Source organism: Nesoenas mayeri, assembly GCF_963082525.1.
Source record: "Nesoenas mayeri genome assembly, chromosome: 5".
Classification (NCBI taxonomy): Eukaryota; Metazoa; Chordata; class Aves; order Columbiformes; family Columbidae; genus Nesoenas; species Nesoenas mayeri.
In genome coordinates this window covers 18,720,254-18,745,011 of record NC_137548.1, presented here as the reverse complement: position 1 = coordinate 18,745,011, position 24,758 = coordinate 18,720,254, and the positions used below count along the sequence as shown (strand labels likewise).

Below are 24,758 nucleotides of genomic sequence, written 5' to 3'. Positions count from 1 at the left end.
GTCCTAACAGAGGACACAGAACATTGGTGGTATATTGGATTTTGACAAAAGGCTCTTCTGCTCATTTTGTTTTATTAATGCCTGTCTGGATCCAAATATAACTAATAATGAGGTCACAAATAAATAAAAATAATTGATTTGGAAGAGTCTGCGTTCAATGCAGAGAATGCAATTACAGCTGTTGTACAATTCTACGATATAGAATCTGGACAGGGATTTCCTGGCTGAAATGGAACTACGAGTTTCATATGGGAAACTAATAGTTTGAATTATTGAAAAGTTTCTAAAAAGTATGACATGATTTCTAGGAAAAATGATTTCTTGTTCTACAGAAATATGGGAATAACAACAGCATATCTGACAAGCAAACAGTTTCCTGACCCATTATCTGTCTATCACAGTGGGCATTATCAGATGTTCCAAATAAAAAATAATTATGGAGCATTTTACTAAGAAGTTTTTTCTTATTCCTATTTAATAACTCTTGTAGACAAAGAAAGAGAAATAGGAAAAAATAGCTGTGAATTCATGGGGATGTGGCGGGATGAAAGAATTATTAGACTTTAAGGGTCTAGAAACCAAAACTAATGAGGTGAGAAACTACCACGAAAGATCTTTTTTTGCAAAGGGAAAGAGAATTTAGTGTGAATCAATTACTTCTCCTACAAATGCTACAGTACACACACACAGAGGGAAGAAAACTGAAGCCACAATTTCTGGTCACGTCTCAGAGAAGGAAGTCTAGAGTGGGGCAATTAAAGCCTTCTCACAGAAAGCTCTTTTCAAACAAAATAATAACACAAGAGGGTATGTTTCTCCAGAATATGTGGCAGGTAAGTACCACAAGCGCTCAAGGATGATATTAACAAAGGATCCTAAATGGCCAGCTTTTTATTTGGAATATCTAAAAATTGTTCACAATGACAGGAAATGGAATCCTTCTTGACTGCACTGAATCAATGGGTTGAATAGAGCTTTCTCTGAACCAGCTCCCTGGGAATTACACTGAAGTTCTCTGTCAAAACCACATACGCTCTTTTTTATATTTAGAAGCACAGAGCACAAATCCAGAGAAATAGTTTGTTAAAAGAACTGGTTATGAAGTTAAAAAATCTGTTGATTCAAATTACTGACAATTTAGCACTTTGAATTACATGTCAAATAAAAGATGCAGTTTATTTTGCTTTTTATTCTTAACACTGGAGAAAAATCTACTTTTGATAAAAAGTACACTCAGAAAGAGCTTAAGAAACATTTTTCCCTTCAGGATAGAGGTTCCGCTTTGGATGAAAATGATTTGTTGTTATCTAATAGCTCTTTAATAGTTTATTTGAAATTAGTTTGTTGGGGTAGGTGTCCTTCCCAGTTTCTAATCATCCAATGAAATTAAAAACAATCAACATTCATGTAGGTAGTCCCGGTAAAGAGATCACCAAACTGAATAAATATAAGCTATTGCTAAAAGAACTGATTCACATTTGAGGCATGTTGGCAGGTGAGAAAAAAGATATCTGCACCACTATTATCCCAGATGTTATTCATAACAACAACAACAAAAAAGATGTTGTGAATTTGGTCTATTTTATAGCAGCCACATTCTAATATTTCAATTATATGTTACAGTTTCAGCCCATCTGAAAGAAACTGTCTTTAAAAGGACATGACCAGCTAAGCACTTATTGTGGTATTAACACATTTTAATAAGTTATATTACCATGGATGTATTATGGTAAGTGACCACATGCATATCCCTATTCCATGGCAATGCAAAATAAAATGGATTCATGTGAACTAAGAATGGTTTATGTTAAAACAATTTGCTCTGTGCTTCAAATACCAATGAAAGAAACCCAGCATGAAGGGAAGAAGTGATAACTAAGAGGCAGGAACCAGTGACTTATTTAAATTTCACAACATAATTGTAAATACTTGTTTGGACATATGCTCAAAATTAGAAAAAGCATAAATTATTAAGTTAAATAAGAACTTAATTTAAATTACTAACTTTAAAAATATTTTAAGGTTTATTTCAGGTTTTTTTCTCAAATTAGAAAAAAGTATGTTCAACTATTTAGAAGGAATGAGTGTGTAAATGTGTAGCATATTGTATAACACTCGCATGCTAGATTTTTCTCTCAAACCTGCAAAAATTCCTATGTGTGCTTATGTCAATTGTGTCAGCAGTCCCTTTCTCTTCAGATAAAGTGATATACAAAAAAGTTCAAAATGTTAACTGAATTTTCTGTAGGACTGGGAAAATATATACACCTCGGTCACATCTGCTAGAAATCCTATTTAAAACTTTTGTTAGGATGACTGGTGTCAGATTTAGTTATAATGAAAGCTCCATGCTTTCACTAGCTGTGAAGAAGATGTACAACAGCTTCCTGCTCCATAGGAACAATATATGCCCAGTTCCTCCAGGATTTAGCTAGTGATGCGTAATAGACAAGTGTTAGAGTGAAGGAATAATTTGAATTTACAGTACTGTACTAGGTCTGGCTGGGATGGAGCTCATTTTCTTGACAGCAGCATGAATGGTGCCATGTTTTGGATGTGTGGCTGGAGCAGTGTGGATGCCACACCAGTGTTTTGGCTGCTGCTGAGCAGTGTCACGCAGCCTCCAGACTTTCTTTGTCCCACTCTGCTCCCCTACTGAGTGGGTTGGACATGGGCAACAAGTTGGGAGGGGACACAGCCAGGACAGCTGACCTGAACTGACCAAGGGGTTGTATGAAATTTGTTGATCATGCTGTAAGGAGACTTATAATATCACCTATTGTGGCAATAAAAGAAAGGCTGAAAGAGTTGAGGCCATTCAGCCTGGAGAAGCTCCAGGGAGACTGTTTTGCAGGTTTGCAATATACAAAGGGGGCTTATATGAAAGATGGAGAGAGACTTTTCACAAAGGCCTGTGGTGACAGGACAGGGGTTATAGTTTTAAAATGAAAGAGGGTAGATTTAGGTTGGCCATAAGGGAGAAATTTCTTACAACGAGGGTGGTGAGGCACTGGACCAGGCTGCCTAGAGAAGCTGTGGGCGCCCCATCCCTGGAAACGTTGAAGATCAGGTTGGATGGAACTTTGAGCAACCTTATCTAGTTAGTGAAAGATGTGCCTGCCCACAGCACAGGACTTGGACTAGATGATCTTTAAAAGTCCCTTCCAACCCAAAACATTCTATGATTCTATGACATGTTCAGCAATAAAAGCTTGTGGAAAGGAGGAGGAAGGAAGAGAAGTATGTGGTTATGGTGTTTATCTTCCTAAGTAACCATCAGGAGTGCTGCTTTCCAGGAAGCAGCTAAACATCTGCCTGCTGATGAGGAGTTGTGAATAAATTCCATATTCTCTTTTGCTTTCATGTGCAGCTTTGCTTGACTCATTCAAGTGTGCTTATCTCAACCCAAGAGTTTTCTTGCTCTTCCGATTCTTTTTGCCATCCCACTGTGGGGGCAGTTAGTGACTGACTGGGTGGGGGCTTAACTGCTGGCCAGGGTCAACCCACCACAAGTAGCAGAGGATGTTGTTAAATAATTGGATTACAAAATTGGTAGCAGAGTTACACATACAAAAAACAAACTAAAACTCACAATTAATATTACCTAAAATATATATTTATGTTTAGCTGTTAACTCAGGATTCTCTACAAAATGTTTTCAACCATATATGTTTTCTTCCAAATACCACTCCACTTAGGCAGAGCCTGGAACACCAACAGCCTTAATTATATAACAGTTCCTTGTGTAATTAATCATCAAGTAAGTACTGCCTTGAAAAACAAGAATTTGTGTGAGAGTACAGCTTCAAAAAGTAAAAATAAATCAATTTTACTCTTGTCTCCCTGAAAATCCTTAGTGCTTTTTTAGATTAATTACGAGGATCTCCATTTTTATTCCAGTTCCTCTTATTTCTTATGTCACAGAGGGAAACAGAGTGGGTATTATAAGACAGCTGTTGGATCTTTGTCCACCTCCTAAATGCCAGCTCAGGACAGACAGGAGAATCTGTTGGATTATTTTTACTTTCTGTCTTCCTGGAGAGAGATACTGGTTACAAAAAACACTCTGAAGTCCAGTCCCTCAGGGGAGATAGTAAATAAAGATGCTGAGCCAGGTCCTTTCCACTTTGATGTTCAGTATGCTTTACCATCTTCTTTTACCAGTTTTAGGGCAATGGTATACTATTTGTGGGCAAGGGGTGAGCTTTTAACCAATGATTTGAAAAAAAAAAAAAAAAGTACATACACTGATATGTAAGGGCAGACAAAAAAATGCATCTTTTCTATTAGAGATGGTTCTCAAGAGATAAGGAAAAAGACTTGTATAGGTGATGAAGTGTGATAATACGGAAGGCTGCAAGACAGTTGCTTAAGAAACAAGAACAACAAAGGAATAAACTACTGCAGGCATCACCAGAGCTGGAATGACATTGTACTGTGTACTACGTTTCCATGGCAACTAGCCATAGGAAGATGAATGTCTCATATTCACTGTGCTCTGCAGTACATGTCTATAAATCAAACTTGCATAAAAGAGCATAAGATTTCTTCCATGGGGTGGTTCTGAAAGCCTGGTTATTTTCTCATTACTAGATAATTACATGAAAGAAATACGAGACAATTAGGTCATTTTCTGTATGGAAAGTACCAATATGTACAAAAAGTACTAATATACCTCTAGTGTGTGATCCTATCAATCTAAAGGCACAGCCGCATAAAATGTAGATAGTGAATGCTTTCTTTTCTTCCTTAAAATCTGATCTATGCTTGCTAGCTTTAAAACTCCGTGAGACTTTTCTGTCCACTTTTGCTTTGTAAGACATTTTTCATCATTTATAGATTCACTCACATTCACATGTGATTGGTTTTCAGCTTACTTCTGTTACTGTTTTCATTATTATGGTCTAAGGATTTAGCATACAAATAACCTATTTTTTCTAAACAAATGGCACAGCTAAGACAAATATTTTCCCAGCAGCAGTAATTAATAATATTGTATAACCTGAATATGACACATTCACAACAAAAAAAGGGGAAACACTACTTGAAATATTTTTTTTAAGAATTTGTATTCCACTTTAAAAGACAACACGTTCACTTACAGACAGCCGTTTATCACAAATTATTATTGCAAAGGACTTGTCACATTTCATATCTGTGTAGCTACATGCAGAACGGCAGCAATATTGTAAAGAAATTGTGGTGTGCGCTGCCCATTAAAAGAGTCCCATCATGGAAGAACATACCATCGCTCCATTTACCTTAGCAGGAACCTCTGCAACTCCTATGCCAAGAATGTCCTGAAGCTTTACAACCAACTCAAATTAATTTGCTACATCTTTATACATTTATAAAAGAATATGCAGTGCTAAAGTAAAGCAGGGATATTAACCAATATGTTTCATAGCCCTGTACTCCAGTAAATACAGTACAGCTATACCTCGGTTCCATACCTCATTCATAAACATGTAATACCAAGTTTAATTTGCTGGACTGTGATAATGCCAGCCTTAGAGCTGCTGTTGATCGTGACATATCTTCTTTACTAGGTACAGAGTATATCTTAACATTTTGTTGAACTTTCCTTCATTTATAGATTCATCATGATTATAATTTAAATTCAAAATTGGGGAGTTTCATTGACAGAATGATGGGCTAAAGGTTCTCAGAACTATTTTACAATATGAAGCTAAGTCTGAATTTATTTGACATTTTTTCAATGAGGAAGATAATGAAAAAGCATGTAAAAATGCAAAATAGAACAATATGAAAAGCAACTACATATGCTTTTTTGACCTAAAAAGTGTTGATATTCAAGAAAAAAAATTTTAAACACTGGGCATAAAAATTTGCCCTCCATAGAAGTCCCTACAATAAAATATTTAAAAAGGATAACACCTCAAGCTATGCTGCCTACATTTTCCTATTCATTTCTTGACAATGTAGCAAAAAGTGACACTAAAATCAATTGGACATCAAAAAAATACACCACAAAACTTTTCAAACCCTCTTAAAATAATTTCTGTCCTCAAAATATACTACATGTTTAGCACAAAACCACAAAATTATCATCTAAGACATTAGACACTCTGCACTTTGATTTTGTTATTGTATGCCAGTGGCTTGAAAGATGTACAGACCAATTCCTGTGCTGCTATAACACTTTGTTCCATGACTCAAAAGAACAGCAAAGATGAAAAACAACCAACAGTCTGACTCCACCGTTAAAGATGGTGCTCAGCAAACTATCTGATGCTGTGTCTTCAAAAGTGAAGGACTACTCTCAGTGACTGAGTTGCTTCCAAACAAATAATTCACATGACAAAAAGAAAGTTTTACACTTTGCAATGCAATGTTTTCCAAAATATTTTAAAAATAATGTTTACTGGCAACTGCAGAAGATCAATTTTTTATGTCTGCAAATGACTTTCAAAACTTTATCCGTTCACTTCTGAGCCAATCTCATTTTGTAGGAAATCTCACCACTACTGCCTTGCAATATGCACTACAGTTTAACTGAATTTTTCAAGAGACAGCTCTTGAATGCAGATTTCCTGATTACAGGAGAAAGTGTAGAGGTAAAAGATTTTAGGCTTCTTAAGAAACAGCACAGGCAAAAAATTACCATTAATATTTATTATTTTATTTATATTTATTATTTTAATTATTTCTATGTATACGATTTATATTAACCATTATGTTATTTACAAATATTGTTTATATTTGTAATACATATTATTAAAGGCACTGAAACAGTAATATGCTGAGGCTTGTATTTCAGTTGCATGATATAAACCAATCATTTCAATTACCTGAAATCCATACAACAAAAAGCCTGCTATTCAGGAATAAGGATCTCTTTGTTGTTTACTTGAAGGCTTCAACTATGATTTTTTCAGATAACTGAGGAGAAGCAGAATTGAAGGCTTTCTTGAAGTCTTCAAAAGTCAAAAACCCTCTATCTTTTAATTCAAGGATAGGCAAGAGAAAAATAATATCAATGAAGTCCTTCTTTAAAGTACTTAACACAATTATGTTTGCCTGGAAGCTAATCAATCAATTCACATTTCTGAAATGATTATACACTCTTTAGGTTATTGAATTTGCAAAATGCTTTTGGGTGGCTACATTATATAGACAGCTGAAGAAAGATTTTATACCGACAATTCTTTTTTGCCACCATGAATCCTGTCTGACAGTACTGGGCCTATAACACCTACAACTCTCTTACTTCACTTTTAATTTTAAAAGTAGATATTTTGAATGGAAAACTTTTCAAAATTTTAGATTTATAAAACTTTGAAAATACAGACTCTAGAATATGTTAAATTACCTTTCAAGTCTATTGTTTTCATTGACATCTTAGTTATTCTGAGCATTGTTTCAAAAATTGTCGTTCGTTTAAAAATTCTCCTTAAGTCCTTTGAAATAACTCACTAAAAATAACACTGCAAAATCTCCTTTTAGTTCATGGCAAAAAGCTGAGTGGATGCTTATCTGATCAGCCCAACGTGTGATCTGCCATATGTTTTACTTCCCCTCTTTTCAAGGACCAGAGTCCTATCTCAGGTCAGGAAGAAAAGGGCAAAGGATCATCTGAATCTGAGCTCAGAGGCTCCTGATGAAGTTCCCTTATTTCAGTTTGGTGATGGGAGATCCTCTGCCATCCAGCAGAAATGAAAAAGAATCACCACATCTACTTTCCAACAAGAATGCTAAAAAATCCTTGTTGCTTTGGTTTCCCTTCCTCAATCTATCATGAGAAGTGAAAGAGAACTATAAACATCACCAGGGACACAAATCCATAAAATATATGGCATAAATTAGTAGAGAGTATGAGAAATAATGAGAGGTAGTAATAGCAAGTAGGTAGGGTGAATGGCTAGAGATTTAATAGCTGGAGAAGCTCACAGTACAACAGACAATCCACCTAGAACGCTGTAGCCTACTGAACAAGACTTTATTTACAGTTCTATCATCATGATCTTTGTTACTCTGGTAGTGTTCTACTTAACTTTGCAGCATCTAGGTCATCTCATCTTAAGTTCTTTTCATCTCCTTCAGGTGTTCTGTTTTGCTTAATTGTTTTAGAATTAAATTAAGAAGCAAAATATTTAGGAGAAAAAAAACCTTGCACATCAAAAACTGTAAATATTTGTCTTGTTTCATTTCTGTATAAATGTGGAGGTTTATTTGCTCTCATGAGATTTAAAAATTTTCCAAATAATAGACCTAGAAAAATGTAAAACATAAATAAATCTCCCTGCAAAAAAGTCAGTTTTATTTTTCTAGTTAAAAATATGTATGACTGTGGTCTAAAAATTATGAATAATTTTAATTAGATAAATAAACACAATAGTAAAACTGAAAGTTAGATCATGATCATGCAAATGTTTCAATATAATTTAAATTTTCACACATATTTTCTATATTTGAATTTAATGCTTCTATTTATTTCTGGTTTTTTTCTTCTTGTTACCTGCCATCTCATGTTTCTTTGCACTGGAGAGAAACACGGACTTTTCCAAGTCAATAGCACTTGTACGTCATGGATAAAGATCCATGCTGCATAAGCAATCTATCTGGCATCACTCCCAGCATTGGAAAAAAAAACTCTGAAATAATCTATAACCTCAGATATAGAATCCTATGAAATTCATAATAAAATTGAATGTAAAACTGGATTGGTTATTCTTCCTGTATATGATATGAAAGTCTTTACTTGCACATTTGTCCTTTCAATGAACTGAAAATGAAAGAAATTGAGATGCAAACCTAGTTTATAAGCACTTAATTGATTGTTATTCTAACACCAAACATAAAAATTAAGAAACAAAAATCTGCCCCTCAAAACTTCAGGCCTCCCCATGAAACATGCAAAAATTTTGATACAAAAATTCTGCAGATACTTAAAAAAAAAAAACAAAACAATCCCACTTCAGCTCAATATTTAAGCAGACAAATATTCCCTTCAAAAAACTTCCTGAGATATGCTTCATGCTCATTTTAAACAACTTAATTTTCTTTAGAAGGCAACATGACTGTATCCTGCAGAAATTTTTCTTTATCAAATAATATAACAAAAGCTCTGCACTACTCTTTCTTTTGATTCATTCATATGCTATTCTTTCTGCAGTGGTTCAAAAGCACAACTCCTTCAGCTCCACCTGCTGTCTCAATGCAAATCTTAAACACCAAGCTTACAGCACTTATTTCTTCTTGAAAAATCATATATTAAGCACTGTTACAGTCTCAGTTTCTGGGATGACAAAGACTTGCTGCTTTCAACTGCTAGATTCTGTAGATACACAATTTCTTTAATAACAGAGGTTGCCTAAACCTACTGAACTAGCCTGCCTGAAGAGCTTTCCATTCAATTGGAGAACTGTGGAAATGAAACCATAAAAAGCAATATAAGGTTTCCATCCATTTATTTTTTCTCTTTCAGAGTAACATACGAGCCCAGAAAATTATAGTATACAATTTTCCTTTTATAGAATGACTCCTATAATAGAGTGCCGCCTATTCATTGAGCTTGAGACTTGGCAATTTATGTGCTACTAGAACAGGCTGTAAAGCTATCTCAGCCACAAAAAGGTCATCTTAAAAAATATTCAGTACCTAATAGCTATGAACAAATCCATAATCTAGCTTTACACATTAGCTCACTATTTTTGGTTCAGGCATTCATATGTTGTTGTTTTCTTGAAAATAATACTAATAAAATCTTTATTCTGTATTTGTTGCCTAACTAAAGACTTTTAAGTAAAGGTGTGGTTTAATGAATATGGGTTTTGGCATCAATGCTAAAATAAACAGAACCAGCCTCCACAATGTCCTTCAAATGTATTGAATACTTGTGGGGCCATGTGGCTAAAGGGATGAGGGAACTTATTGATAAAAGGAACCACATAGTTTCACCATTTCATTTTTTATATGGATCATTTCTCCAATAAGACTTGTCATGACCTCACAAACAGATGTATGGACATAACTGATAAAGTCAAGGGTAAGAAAAAAACAAGCACAACTATGTAAATGGGAAGGTTGTTCCAGAAAGAGATATTTATTGAACTGTGATGTAAGACTGCCGTATTTCCCTAAGGAAACAGTGGAACCACATCAAAAAACTGTTAGAACTGATACAACCCTTTTTATCACTTACCAACCTGAACAGTAAAAATTACTAATTACTTTATCACTGATCTACATAATATTGCTATTAAGAAATGCCACTTCGAAAAGTAAGAAAAAGTTCAAGCTAAATGTATCATACAAGCACTAAAAATATTACAAAACTAAATGAAATAATATCATCCTCTTTAATGGCCATGGTCAGTTCATTTATAGAATCACAGATTCATTTAGGTGGGAAAAGACTCAGGATCATCGAGTCAAACCATTAACCCAACCCTACCAAGTCCACCACTAAACTATGTCCCAAAGCACCACACATACTTGTCTTTTAAACACCTCCAGAGATGGTGACTCAACCACTTCCCCAGGCAGCCTGTTCCTGTGCTTCACAACCTTGCCAGTGAATAAATTTTTCATAATATCCAATCTAAAGCTCCCCTGGTGCAACCTGAGACTGTTTCCTCTCATCCTATCACTTGCTACTTGGGAGAAGAGACCAACACCCTCCATGCTACAACCTCCTTTCAGGTAGTTGTAGACAGCAATAAGGTCCCCTCTCAGCCTCCTTTTCTCCAGGCTGAAAAGCCTCAGTTCCCTCTGCTGCTCCTCATCAGACTTGTGCTCCAGGCCCCTCACCAGCTTCATCACCTTCTTCTGCACTCTCTCCAGCACCTCAATGGTGAGGGACTTATCAATCTTATGATGAGGGGCCCAAAACTCAACACAGGATTCATAGAATCACAGAATGTTAGGGATTGGAAGGGAACTCCAAAGACCATCTAGTCCAATCCCCCTGCCAGAGCAGGAACATGAGGTTACACAGGAATGTGTCCAGGCAGGTTTTGAATGTCTCCAGAGAAGGAGACTCCACAACGCCCCTGGATAGCCTGTTCTCGTGTTCTGTTACCCTCATTGAGAAGAGGTTTCTTCTCAAATTTAAGTGGAACCTCCTGTGTTCCAGTTTGCACCCATTACCCTTTGTATTACCATTGGTTGTCACCGAGAAGAGCCTGGCTCCATCCTCATGATACTCACCCTTTATATATTTATAAATGTTAATAAGGTCACCCCTCAGTCTCCTCTTCTCCAAACTAAAGTGACCCAGCTCCCTCAGCCTTTCCTCATATGGGAGATGCTCCACTCCCTTAATTAACTATCTTCTGAAACCTAGTTTGACCAAGACTAATTTGTTAAATCTTTCTGAAATAAAAACTTTAATAAAAAAGTAGAAAATAATGAGAAGGAAATGAAAAAAAAAAAAAAATCAACCAACAACAAAAAAACCCACCAAACCTGTTTGCATCATCCAGCTTCTACAACCATCCTGAAACCAATTCACTACTGTCTCATTTTGTACTCTCTGTCTCCTTTACTGTCTTTCAATAGGGTCTTACTCCACAATTTTATCTCATAGGATCACAGGACTGACACATTGTTTAGTGTGTTACCAAGATTCACTAATACTAACATGTTATGAAGATTTATTACAGTACAAGAGCAACAACACAATGAAAACGAACAAAAAGACTTCAGAGCTGAATTAGGAGGTGACCAAGAGCTCACTGGAAAAGATCTTTGAACAATGTAAGGGATTGTATACCCAAGAAACACAGAGGACCATTTCGGGCTATATTTATACTGATTTTTAGCATGACTGAGTTCTCGTGAGTACCAACTCTTGCATCTATGCTGTTAGAATACAAGACTGCACATAGTTGTGGCACAGACACAACTCATACGGGAGGAGACAACATGTTAGCAGCTTCTAGTGTAACCCAAGCATACTCCATTCTGGAGAGCAGACAAGCCAAACATGCCACGACCACTTAACCTAAGACTACATATTCCATTTGGCCTGCAACACTTTTCATGTAGATTGTGCCAGGCATACAAATAGAGCAGGGAGTCCTGTTCAGAAAGCTTTGATGAGATGTGCCAGAAGAGCAGCTGGAAGGTGTGCGCAGCCCTGAGCCCACGCTGCTCTAACATCAGCATCTCGGTCAGCAGCAGACACCGACCTACCCGTGTCCTGCTGTGCAGGCACGGAGCTGGGTCACGGAAAACACTGGACATTTTGGGAGGCCTGGCCTCCTAGGCACACTGCAGAGAGCGCTTTAGTTAGATCTAGATGTAACAGTACCAGGAATGAAACTTTAGCTCGAGAAACAACATATTTTCATGACTACTCCTGCATTACCCTTTGCACTTGAAACTCTGAACACCTGAATGTGCAGTTATCTGTTTGAATGCTTGTTGAAGCACAAGAGCATTTTAGATCTGTTCAAATAATTTTGGGGAAAAGAGGATCACTGAACCAAACTTTCAGAGAAAAAAAGTGTAAGTCCCAAAAACATGATTTCCACAATGCTACTAGTTTCCAGAAATTATTATTTTTATATGCTAATAACCAAATATATATACAGTATCACTCCAACAATCTCTATTTTCATGTTTTCCTAGTTACTTGTCTCAGAAAGCTTAATTTTAATCAGCAGTAAGTTCAGAATCTCCATGAATAACCACACCAATAAAATACTCAATAAAAAATAATATAGCATTATAACAACAAATTACTTTGAAAACGCAAGTGGAGTAGGAATGTGATTCAAATCTTAGCTTCCACCTTCTCCAGTAAAGAGTTTGTTAATGACATCTAGTGGGTAAAGTTAGTATTACTTTTAATTTATAGAATACATGAAAACATTACCAAAAAAAAAAAAAGACGCAGCAACAATTTACTAAAAATGCGGTTGCTTGATTGCAGTTGATGATGCTAAGTAATTGCCATTTCTACTGAAAAGTTTATTGTGGTATCTAGTGTAGTCGAGGAAACAGTTTCCCCCTAAGATGTAATGTATACACACCATTGCCTATTTCTTGTAAAAGATCTTGAAAGTACTTTCCTTACAAGGGTTGTTCTTAGTGACTTTCGAAGACATGCAACAGCTGTTACAACAGTCTCTGATTTTAATCATTTTGACAACAAAATAAAATGCCCAATAACATGCTCGACACCTGGACTCTAACAATCAACTTTCAGGATTTTAACTTCTGCATTTGGTTCCTATTTGGTGCACAGAGAAAGTTGTGTTTCTCACAATTAGATTAAAAGCTACCAAAATGTTGAAAAGAACACTTACAAGGCCTAGGTATCAGCAAAAGGTCTGGCTGTGCCAAAACCCATAGTTAATGCACGTTAGCAAAAGCCACACAGAAAAGTATTTGTCTACCTAGGGCTTCACAATCAGTAGTCATTGGGTAAAGAGCTGCAGTGGCTGCAATTGGGCCCACTAAGGAGCTACCAAAACCACCAGATAAGAGAATCACTCCTGGAACAAACTTTTTATTTACTTCTTGTGTAGCTGCACAGACAAAATGGACTTGAGCCAGGTAGTGGCAGCACTGCCTAGACACAGCAGGTGATACTTGGCACCTTTTCAGGAGGAAATAACTAAATCGGCACCTCCACTTCCATTCTCTTCCCAAGAAGGAGCCATCAGTGACTTATGCACAGAACCTGCTCTTGTTTGAATGCATTAAGCATGTTTTCAGTACTCCTACTGGAAGAAAAATTCAGGGAGTTTAACAGAACAGCTAATTTTTACATGAAGGTAAAAACAGGTAGGAGAAGAAAGATGAGGGGAAGCTGAGCATTTTCAGATTCATAATTCAGCAGTTAAGACTCACTTTAGAAGTGTAAATTATTTTTAGACCTGGCCCGAGCTCATTGAGAAAATGTTTACCCTTTTTTTTAAGAAATGTTATTAGAGATTACTATTTTCACAGTTTAATAAAACATTCATGTGGTTTTACTATAAATTACCATCAACAAAATTTTGTTTATGACCTTGTTAAGACTATTTTCCTAAAATATGTATTTAAGTAAAAAATAAAATAGTCACAAGTGTTCCTTGGGGAAGATTACTCAAACTGGAGAAGAAAGATGAATCATAATTTCTATGCTAAATATATGTTCATGGTATATTGGTCATGCCATGAGAAAAACAAACTCTCAGACACATATGTATTTATTTTGAAATCTTGCATGTGTTCTTCTTTTGAGATCACTTGCCATATTAAGAGTAGAAACAAAACTTCCAGAATTACATGAAGCCATACAATTTATCCTGTATCTTCCTGTGATTATGCAACACATGATTTCTCAATAAATCTTACCTTTGTTAACATTTTCATACAGCTAATGATTTATATTAGAGAAGTCAAGACTAAAAATGCCCAACTGTTACTTGAAACCAAAAATAGCTATCGTTTTGAGAATACATGTTTAGTATTAGGACATGCAGTAGTTTCACATCTACCAAAACCACTGAGTAAAGAAATGGAGTGTACCACTAATAAAAAACAATAATTACTAATAACAAGCTCAGTAAGTCACTTATTTTGTATCTCTTGTACACATATGAAATATAATGCATCTTTCTGCTCATCACAGTCCACAGCAGCAAAAGTAGGGGTTTGATTATTTTCTTTTGAAATAAATACCCTAGATAAGAAAATCACTTTAAGAATCGGTAGGCATTTCTGTTTACATAACCCACGGTAATTTACCCTAATTAGTCCGGACAAGTCAATATACAGAATTCTCAATAGTGAGACATCCGTATAAGCTGAATCTTCAGAACATAAATTAAAAATATATATACCTTTGAGGGCTTACAACCAAACAACATTACTACAGCTACTTTAAAATTTTCTCTGCTTAAATAGCCTTTGTTATCTTCATCACATGCTCCAAATCCTAGAAAGTGATTTGCATTAAAAACCAATAAACCTGATCCATATTTTTTACTTTGAATAACTGTTATGGGAAGAATAAAATAGGTACTTGCTGAATAAACTATACTATTAAAAAAATAACAAACCAAACTATTGAAGATTACTCACATCTCTGTCAGAACTCCATTTACTTTGTTACAATATCTGAAAATAGACTAAGTGCATTTAATTCTAAATTTTTGTTAAAATAAAGTATCCACACTTCCACATTTCCTGTAATTGTTATGAAAAAGCTTTTTGCAAAATTAGAATATATGGCACAGACTTCTAGAAACCAAATTACATGAAATTTGCTTCTGCAAGGTCTTGAATTTTTTCTTGAAAAATGTCAGGCATCTTTAATTCTCTCAGCTAAGTCAGTATATAGACAGGCACTGTGAGGAGAGACTGGAATGCAAGCGTATTCAGAATTCATCACATTTTCTGAAGTATTTTTGAAAAGAAACACCGTTTCTATAGTCTATACTTAAACAATAGATTATGCACACAGCATACAATATCACGCAACTTTCCTAAGAGCTTTTCCCACATAAGACTTTCAGCAGGGCTTGATAATAAAACATTTAATCTTACAGTAGTGAAGAGTGTATCTGCAGATCGTTTCAGGCAGAGGCATTACATGCAACTCTGCAGAAAAGTACTAAAACTACACAAACAGGTTGAAATTTCATTGATGTTTTTCTAGGTGTAGCTTCCCAATTGTAGTGCATGTTGATATAACACACTTTCACTATTTCTTACTGCAGTCACAAGCTTGTAATAAATCAGAGTAATGAGAACCGAATGCTAAGGCAGCTCACCGGCAGACAGAGCAAGCTTTGGTGTAGTCCGTGCTCTTACTTGATTAATTTCACACCTGTTTTCCTCCCACTCCCTTCTCGAAGTCGTGACGCAGTTATCTCATTAGCGAGGCACTTCAGACACGGCAATTAACATCGAGCAGAATGAATGGTTATGCAAATACTGCACCTGCCCTAAACTGATATTAAGGTCAAATAAAGACTTATTAGATTAATACAGGTTATTAAGACGTGACTGTTTTGCCGGTCTAGTAGCTGTGAGAGAGATGCCAGAGCTGCGTGCCCGCCTCCCGACACATGTGGGCCTCTGGGAGGCCGGAAACGCCCTCCGGGCACCCCCGGGCAGCGCGGAGCACCCCTCGGGGGCGGCCTCCTCACCGCTCGCGCCGCCGCCAGCCGCTGTGGGACAAGCGCAGCGCGGGCCCCCATTGGCTAAAACCAGACGCGCGCCATTGGCTCGGGAGGAGGGCGGGGCGGGGCCGCGCTGGGGAAAGCGGGCCTTGGACCTCAGCTCCGCTGTCGGGCGCGCTGACTGGGAGCTAGGCTTGCGGGTAAGTCCCTGGCCTCCCGCCGCGGGAGGGGCTCAGCGGCGGAGCTCGGGAGGTCCCGGCGCGGGCGGGAGTGGCCACTGGGTCCCTTGGCGCCGTGGCCCGTACCTTGGCTCGCGCCCCCTCAGCCGGTGGCTGCTCTGGGGATGGTGGCGCCTGCCGCGCGCCGCCGTTGGCTCCGCCCCTTCCCCCGGTGCCTCCCCGTGCGCAGGCCCTGCCCCCTGGCGGGCCGGCGGCAGCAGCGGTGCGGTTAGCGCGGTGCGGTGCGGTTAGTGCGGCGCGGAGCGGCGGTGCCCAGCACTCATTGCGGCTGAGGGCCTCGTCGTGGCGTGTGGGGACGGTGGAGGAGGCTGTGGTCCCGCAGAGGCAACCCGGAAGAGCGGCCCTGGCTCGGCTCCGGTCTCCTCAGTAGAGCGCCCGAGACCCATTAGCGTTGGGGTCAGTATGGCGCGAATTGTTCTCTCAACGTTTTAAATACTTTCCTGTACGTGCCCCTGTTGTAGCCGGTTCTCCATGTGCGGTTTTCCACGTGGGCAGCCTCCCTCTTGGTGGTTGCTCCTGTTGCACGTGTTTCTTTGTTTCCTGAATGCAGAAACATAGGCTTTGTATGCTATGAAATTTTACTGAGTCAAAAGTCGCATGGAGGTTATACCAAATACAAAAAGCAAAGTTCCTGAGTGCTAATTAAATAGAAACTAGGAAAGGAAGCAGACATGAGCATGGCAAAAGTGCCCAATTTTTGTTTGATGTTTTGGTTTTTTAGTCCCTAGGAACATGCTTCAGGAAGATGCACATGGAAAATGGACAGTATCTAGCAGTGATGAAAGTACTGAGGAAAACTCTGACAGTGAAAAACCATCTACGTCCTCACCATTGAATGCTGCACATGGCAGAACAAGTGAGCCACCATATCCATGCTCTGAGGCTAGAAAAGCTGCTCACAAAAGAAGAGCTTCTCCCCTGAAGTTCAGTGATAAAAGTTCTATAGAAATACCTCCACCAGGAAAACAGAGAGCTAGCCAAGAAGGCTCAGGCTGGTGTCTTTCTAGTAGCGATGAAGAGCCTGAAGATCAGGAAAAGCATGCTCACAAAGAAACGCTGAAAGAAGAAAAATGTGATGCACCCGAAGAACATTCTCTGAATCTTCACAAAGATGGACTCTCAGAGAAGTGGAAAGAGGAGTATAATGAAACACCCGGTGAAGGCCAGGATACCTGGGAGTTGTTGAATGGGGGGAACCCTTTCAGGTTTTTTCTAACTAAAGTCACAGGAATTGAACAGAGCTATAATTCTGGAGCCCTGCACATAAAAGGTGAGCAAGTGCCTTGTACAGAAGGGAAGCTTTGAGAGACTTGTTTGCAAGACAATGCTTCCTTTTAGTTTGTCTGTATTTTTAAATGCAAATATTCCTCGGTGTAGCTGAGGCTTAATATTTTAAATGTGCAAGCTGTAGAAATTGATTCTGTAATCTTTGCCTTTATCTTTTAGAAGAATAGTGTGTAAAGCATTGATTTGCTGGTGCTGATTCTGTTGTAACTGAGTTATGTTCCATAAATCTCATGTGCATTTAGCCAAGGCAAGTCATATGGTGTTTCTTATTGCTCTTTTCTATGTGAGTTAATCTGGGGAAAACTACTTGCCTTTGCGGCTCCTAAGGGCATGTTTTTCTTGGATGCCTAACCATGCTCCTCAAGTAGTTATTTGCACTTGTCTTCGTGTTGCTGAGTGGTTTGGACCTAGTAATTCACTATTGCTTGATGCAGTGTAAGATAGTACATCTGAAGTTCTCTGGCTGGAGTTAATGGGCCCATTTCAATTCAATTAGAAGTGAATGTAAGTGAAGGTGGAGTGAAGTCTTCGGTGTATAATTCTGATGCTTCAGGAATGTTGTGTAGTTGCAGTTTGATGTAAGGGGGAGCAGCTTGGTGCACCTGTTAACGTCCCCTCATTGAGAAATGAAATATCGTACATCATGAGACAGAATCAGAAACAAGCATTAATGAGAGATTTATGTGTAGAAGAACAGTAAAATGAGGTAGAAAAATGTTGTTCTTTGAGGAGAGCAAATGACTGAAGGTCTGCACAATTAGGTTGTAACTCTTCCTTGACTTCATGTACTCCTTATGAGCATTGATTGTTGATGGCAGCCTGGTGTCAGAGACAGCTTTACTGGTGCATGTCTTCATCTGCTTTGTGAATTCACTGTGGCTTTTGGCCTGTCCTCTCTCAGGAGTAGTTGTCTTGCTAGGGTGATTAGTTCAGCTGGTGGAGAGGCCGAGTTTTTTTGTTTGTTTAAGCTGCAAAATCAGATTTTTGTAGAGACAGATGAAATATTTTGTCTATCCTAGAAGATATTTGTAGGGTATGCTTTCAAGTTGCTGCTGTGCTTCAGTTATTTGGGTTACAAACCCTCAGTTGGATTTCTTTTCTGTGTCACCATGAATAAACTAAGGATACATGTAACCTATGATCAGTCTGTGACATGTAAGTCTTGAAGCATTAATTGTGCCCTTGCTGCTTCTACTCTGCCACAGTTCTTCAAGCCCTCTCTAAAGGGGAGAGAATGGTTTGATGTTCCTCTTTCCGTATGATCTCAGTCTTTTCCTAATGAGTTTAATATTAGTGTTCTACTTTGAGAGGATTCATTATTTTTCTATAAATGTAAGACCGTAAGGGTTTCACAGAAGAATCAATGCCTTGAATAGTCAAAACAGTGAACTTGATGGATGTGTCTGTTACACTAACTGTGAACAGTCTAGTACTTGTGTTGTGGCAGCTATGAAACTGTTCAAGATGTGAAATGTTTACTTTATTTTTTTTTTTTTTTTTACTTAATTGTGCTTTAATGTTTTTAATAGATATTTTATCTCCTCTTTTTGGGACTCTTGTATCTTCTGCTCAGGTAAGTTTCTGTTTGTCCAATTGATTTCACTTGCTTATTTCCCTGTGTTGACCTTAAACTTCGTAATCCATGTTTGTGCCATGTAGCTGATATTAGCAGGGAACTTCATTAAAATATGTAATGAACTTTAAATATTTTCAAGAGTACAACAATTTATTGAAATATAAAAATCATCCCATGTTTTGCTCAGGATTTAGGCAACTATGAGTCTGCTTTCTCTCCTGTTCTGGGATAATGAGCAGCTGAAAAATGTGTATTTATGGGCATGTAAATTATTTCTTTGAAATAAAAAAGCCTTGCAATCTAGGAATTATATTTTTGTTATTGCATAGAAGCTTTTGCTAACAGTCAAGGTATAAGCACATGGCAAAGAGACTTAAGTTAATTCGGCAAAGAGACTTAAGTTAATTCCTGAATTGTTAAGAGATGTGAAAGCACGAATGTGAAATTAAAAAATAGACCTGTTTTTAAAACCTGCTGTGTGTGATGTAAGTGGTAGTGAGTGAGGAATTTACATAGAAGGCTTTTTTGCTGTAGTTAATAGTTCTGACAAACTCTGCTCTTTTTTAATGAGTCTCTTTTCTTTTCCTTACGTACAAGTTTAACTACTGTTTTGATGTGGGATGGCTTGTAAGACAGTATCCGCAGGAGTTCAGGTATGTTGATTTTACAATGATAAAATGATACAGTTTCCAAATCATTCTGTTCATGCAAGTTCCTGTTATAACTGAATGATAAACACTTTGCAGTTGTAAATTGTTACCAATTGTGTATGTGTAGACTCTTGGTTTTCCTTGTACACTTATTCTACAGTTGTAGTTCTTGATTTTTTTTTTATTTTTTTTTTGTCTCTCTTTCAAGACTGTTAATTGGTCTGAGTTTCAGTATGGCTGGTTTCTGATATTTATTAACACTTAGGTGGTCCCATTATAGGCCATGGTGACAATGGAGTAGGTGACCTATAAAGATGGAACAAGAAGCTTTTTGCCATACAGTTTATTGAGCCAGGAGCAAAGTAATGCAAGAGAGAGGGAATGTAGGAAGGGCACAAGAAAACTATGTGAAAATGATCAGGAGGTATGTCATAGATATGATATGGTTGGAGTTGCTGAATATTGTAATGAAAGTGGTTCTTATGTTAGCTTGAAATTCCATTCTTATTATTGCAACCTACAGATGAAGTAAGTGTATGATGTACAGTTTTATTTTTTTGCATTTTACTGGAAACATAGTAGAACAGAGTATTAGGACGTCAACATGAAACTACTGGCAGAATAGACCTAGCCCTCTCCTTTTCCCTCTCATTCCTTCTATCTTCTCTGTAAAGTAACAATGATAACATTGTCTTGCATCCACACTGTGTATATCAGTACTTCTGAGAGCTTTTATATGTCTGTTTCCAGCTATACAGACAAGACTTCCTTGTATTATTAATTTCTACTTTGATGTCTGATTTACTCCATGCTTCCTGTTTTCTTTTTTTTTTTCCTGTTCAAGTTTTCTTGTGTCTTTCTCTTAGAGGTTCTATTGTAGCTACTGCTTTTTTGAGTTAGTTAATAAGGCATGTAGATTTTAGTGCCATCTTCCTGCTGGACTATCAGATTTAGGGGCCAGAAGTCACAGCTACATGGAGGAGTGGTTTCGACTGAGTACTAATTCACTTGATGTTTTAATAGTAATCTCCTTCTATTTAAGGAAGAAGCCATTGTTGATAGTTCATGGTGAAAAGAGAGAATCCAAAGCTGAACTGGTTGCACAAGCACGCCCTTATGAGCACATTAGCTTTTGTCAGGTAATTAACATTTGTTAATTTGTTAATTTGTTAATCTCTCCTTTGGTTGAGATTAAGCCATCTGTTGCACTCAAAATCTTGTTATGGATCAAAAGAGACACCTTATATGGGAAGTCAAGAATTTGTTATGCCTCAAGGAATATACTTGCCAGGACCATAGCAATATGGCAGCTATGTTCCTGGTGTCTGTGATTATGGTAGCCCACAAAAGGTTTGCATGGAATGGCTGCCCACAGAAGTGTCATGGGGCTCATAGAATAGCTGCACACCTTCTCCATTATCATGTTACACTCAAATTCTTGTAATGGCTGAAAAGGAAGCACTTTTTTTATAAAGCGCAGAATGTGGTCCTAGTGTCACTGTAATCCAAAGTCGCATCAAATAATTATTTGTCCAAACATGTTTTACACAAGAAAATGCTGTTATAAATAGTCTCCATAATACTGTTAAAATTGCTGTGAGTGCACTTCTGGCACATGCAATTTTCTCTCTGTTATGCTCACACTTTTGCTGTCCCTGAGTTGTAAAGTTCTTGGCTTCAGCCTTGGGAGACGTGGTTATGGCAGCTTGCAAATGTTTCAGGATTTTGCTGGGTGAAGTATATTATTGATCACGGGGATCACTTACTCTTTGTTAGAAGGAGGTTGTTCTTGGAATTTTCTTCCTTCTCAGGCAGCCTGGTAACCCTGAGCTTCCTAGAGCTTGCTGTATTGATACCAAACATAAGGAGTTCTTAACGCCAGGATTTCTGGGCTGCTGTGTGCTGTACTAATCAGGTGCTTGCTCTACGTTGTGGAGTAGCAACAATTCTATGGGAAAGTTTCAAAGATATATGCAAAAGCATGAATTTACTTTTCATAATGTTTCCTTTTCACACACAACAAAAAATTAAATGTAGTATGTCCCATATGATAAATTTGACATTGTAGATAATAGTAAGTAGCAGGAGAAAGCATTTGTGATGATTTTCCTGTTTGGGTATACTGGTTCAGATTCTTCTGGTAGTCTACATGCATTCCGTTATGTTAGTACCACAAAATTAAAGTTTAATGTTTTAATCTTCTCTTCCATGCCTTTATTAACTAGGCACAATGTTGTAGCCATCACTGGCAAAAAGTATTTTCTTAGCATCTGTAACTCATGTTTCATTCTCTCTTTAGAAATTGTTCTGCAAATACTCTCTAATAAGAGCAGAGCACTGATAAAAAGGCATTTCTGTCTGGCTGCTGTCCTTTTCTTTGCAATGTTTGCCATTCAGCTGCTTGTGACAGTCATCATATGCTACAGAATCAAAGAATGCTTGATGTTGGAAGGGACCTCTGGAGGTCATTTGGTCCAGCTCTCCTTCTCAAGTAGGGTCACTTGAAGCCAGTTGTCTAAGACAATATCCAGATAGGTTTTGAATATCTACAAGGGTGGAGACTCTTTAACCTTGCTGTGCAACCCGTGCCAGTGCTCAGTCACCTTCATGGTAAAAAATTGTTTCCTGATGTTCAGAGGGAGCTTCCTGTGTTTCGGTTTGTGCTCATCACCTCTGGTCCCGTCACTGGGCAGCACTGAGCAGAGCCTGGCTCCCTCTTCCTTGTGCCCTCCCTTCGGGTATATACACACACTGATCAGGTCACCTCTGAGCCTTCTCTTCTCCAGGCTAAACAGTACCAGCTCTCTCAGGCTCTCCTCATAGGAGAGATGCTCTATCGCTTAATCATCTTAGTGACCCTTCATTGGACTGTCTGCAGTATGTCTCCTCTGTACTGGGGAGCTTGGAACTGGACCCAGTACAACAGGTATGGCCTTGCCAATGCTGAGTAAGAGGAGAAGGATCACCTCCCTTGACCTGCTGGCAGCACTCCTGCTAATATAGCCCAGAATGCTGTTAGTCATCTTTGCTGCAAGGGTGCGTTGCTGGCTCCTGTTCAAACTGGTGTCCAGCAAGACCCTCAGATTCTTTTCTGCAAGGCTGACAGTTTCTGAAAATACTGTTGGTAGGAGATCAGAATGTCTGCTGAAGCAGTTCAGCAAGGAGTTGTGTTGCCATTTAAAGTCTAACTTCTAGAAATTAGAGAGTACATTTGAAGGTGTCGAGAGGAAAAATAATATATTTTGTGATCTGTCCACTAGAGAGCAGTGAAATGAAACAAAAGATCAGCATCTCTTCTCCTTTAACATTCTTGCATATAGGAATGCACAATAGGAGTTTTTAATTACCAACTTTTTAATTTTATAGGCTAAACTGGATATTGCATTTGGAACGCACCACACGTAAGTAACAGTTATGAAGCACAAAGCTCCCCTTCGAAAGATGACCACAGAGTTGGTACATGCGGTTACTGTGATTGAACTAGTAACTAGTGTCTTAAAGTATTTGAGTTAGGAAGACAGATTATTGCTGTTGCAAAAACACAGTTCTGAGGGCCTAATGTATATTGGTGAGTTTAAAAGTAGTATCTTTTATGTTCTATGTAGATCTGTTTAATTTATCTGAAAGTTATTTTAAAGATATAAAACTGGGTTTTATAGGAATTGTGGAGTCTTAAAGAAAAAATTCTTATTTATTTTGTATTTATAGATAATAGGATTGTTGTAGTTTAAGGAAACAAATCAACTGTTAGGTAGATATGTATAAGTTAAACAATTGAAGTCAGTCAACTGCAGATCCTGGCTCTTAACTTACGCCTTAATAACAAAACTGTAATGCAGACTTGATCAGCCATTCACAGGTTGGACACAACACTGATTCACTGATCAGTTTTTGCAGTTAACATGGATGATCTGGAAATAATTACTGAATTTTGGAATCTTTTAAAAGAAAAAAAATATATATATTTTACAAGTGTGCCAAAGGGAGTTTTGTAGATGGCAAGCTGCAGATAAGAATAGGTTTGATCTTATGTGTTGTAGCAAAGACCTTTGGTTTCAGGACACTGCAGTAGTTTTTAATTAAACCTTTTATTTAACTTGGTTTATGAAACATGGCATTGCATTAAAACATTGAGCCGAAATGCCCATTTAAGGTATATCTCTGTTTCTGGTAGAAAACGTACTGACTTCCACATTGCCTGTTTGGAGAAGACTATGCAAATAAAGGAAGGAAATTGGCATTTTAAAAATGCGTCTTGCTTCTCTCTCAGATTTAGTGAGGGACATAGAAAGAATTGAGGTTCTTTTTCAAGCTAATAGTTTTTAAAGCTTTAGCTCATTTTCACTTAGAGTTTAAGCAGCAACTCTCATTCTCTGTATGCTCAACTTTAAATTTTTTTTTCTTCCACCACACTTTGGGATAAATAAGTGATAGTGATGTTAAATGCTACAGTTCTTTAAGCCTGTATTTTAAAGGGTTGTTCTAGGTGGTGTATCTCTGAATGTGTTTCATTGCAGATGTAACAGAACAAGTAGGTAGCAGACCAGTAAATTGGGTCTTGGTGGGTAGTGAAAGAATTTTGTTCCAAGAGAAACTCAATACATCTCACCCCATAAATATGAAGACTCAGATTCAGGTCATTCATGTTGTATGATGTGAAACTTCAATTGCATGTCAGTGATTTTTTTTTTTTAATTTTTTTTTTTTTTTTTTAGGTAGGGGTGGTTTTGGTCAGTTACCACATTCATACACCTTAATCTTCCATTGTATTTTGCTGTAAAATACTTACTTTACTGTTAACTCAAGTTGTGCTTAGGTCAAGGCATAACACAGATGTGGAGAACTATTTAGTTAGTTGGTCTTGCATATTGCATAAACTATGCAGTAAGCACAAGTATTTGAATGTTAGTTTCTGAGCTTG

At 37.6% G+C, this 24,758-nt stretch overlaps 2 protein-coding genes across 2 annotated transcripts in view; one reads left to right on the top strand and one right to left on the bottom strand.

Moving 5' to 3' along the window:
• EFCAB11 (EF-hand calcium binding domain 11) overlaps positions 1-15,550 on the bottom strand; it is a gene marked incomplete at both ends in the record, with an annotated part of 61,400 nt that extends 45,850 nt beyond the window's left edge. Inside the window, 3 exons of the mRNA XM_080345236.1 lie at positions 6,872-7,008; positions 14,802-14,956; positions 15,508-15,550. Coding sequence (XP_080201362.1) covers positions 6,872-7,008; positions 14,802-14,956; positions 15,508-15,550 — 335 coding nt within the window. The remainder of the gene's footprint in view (positions 1-6,871; positions 7,009-14,801; positions 14,957-15,507) is intronic.
• A 666-nt stretch (positions 15,551-16,216) lies between these two features.
• The window catches only part of TDP1 (tyrosyl-DNA phosphodiesterase 1), a 47,762-nt gene continuing 39,220 nt past the window's right edge, over positions 16,217-24,758 (top strand). Inside the window, exons 1-6 of the mRNA XM_080345723.1 lie at positions 16,217-16,285; positions 17,046-17,594; positions 19,141-19,184; positions 19,785-19,840; positions 20,880-20,976; positions 23,204-23,238. Of these exons, the coding sequence (XP_080201849.1) occupies positions 17,057-17,594; positions 19,141-19,184; positions 19,785-19,840; positions 20,880-20,976; positions 23,204-23,238 (770 nt within the window). The 5' untranslated portion in view covers positions 16,217-16,285; positions 17,046-17,056. The remainder of the gene's footprint in view (positions 16,286-17,045; positions 17,595-19,140; positions 19,185-19,784; positions 19,841-20,879; positions 20,977-23,203; positions 23,239-24,758) is intronic.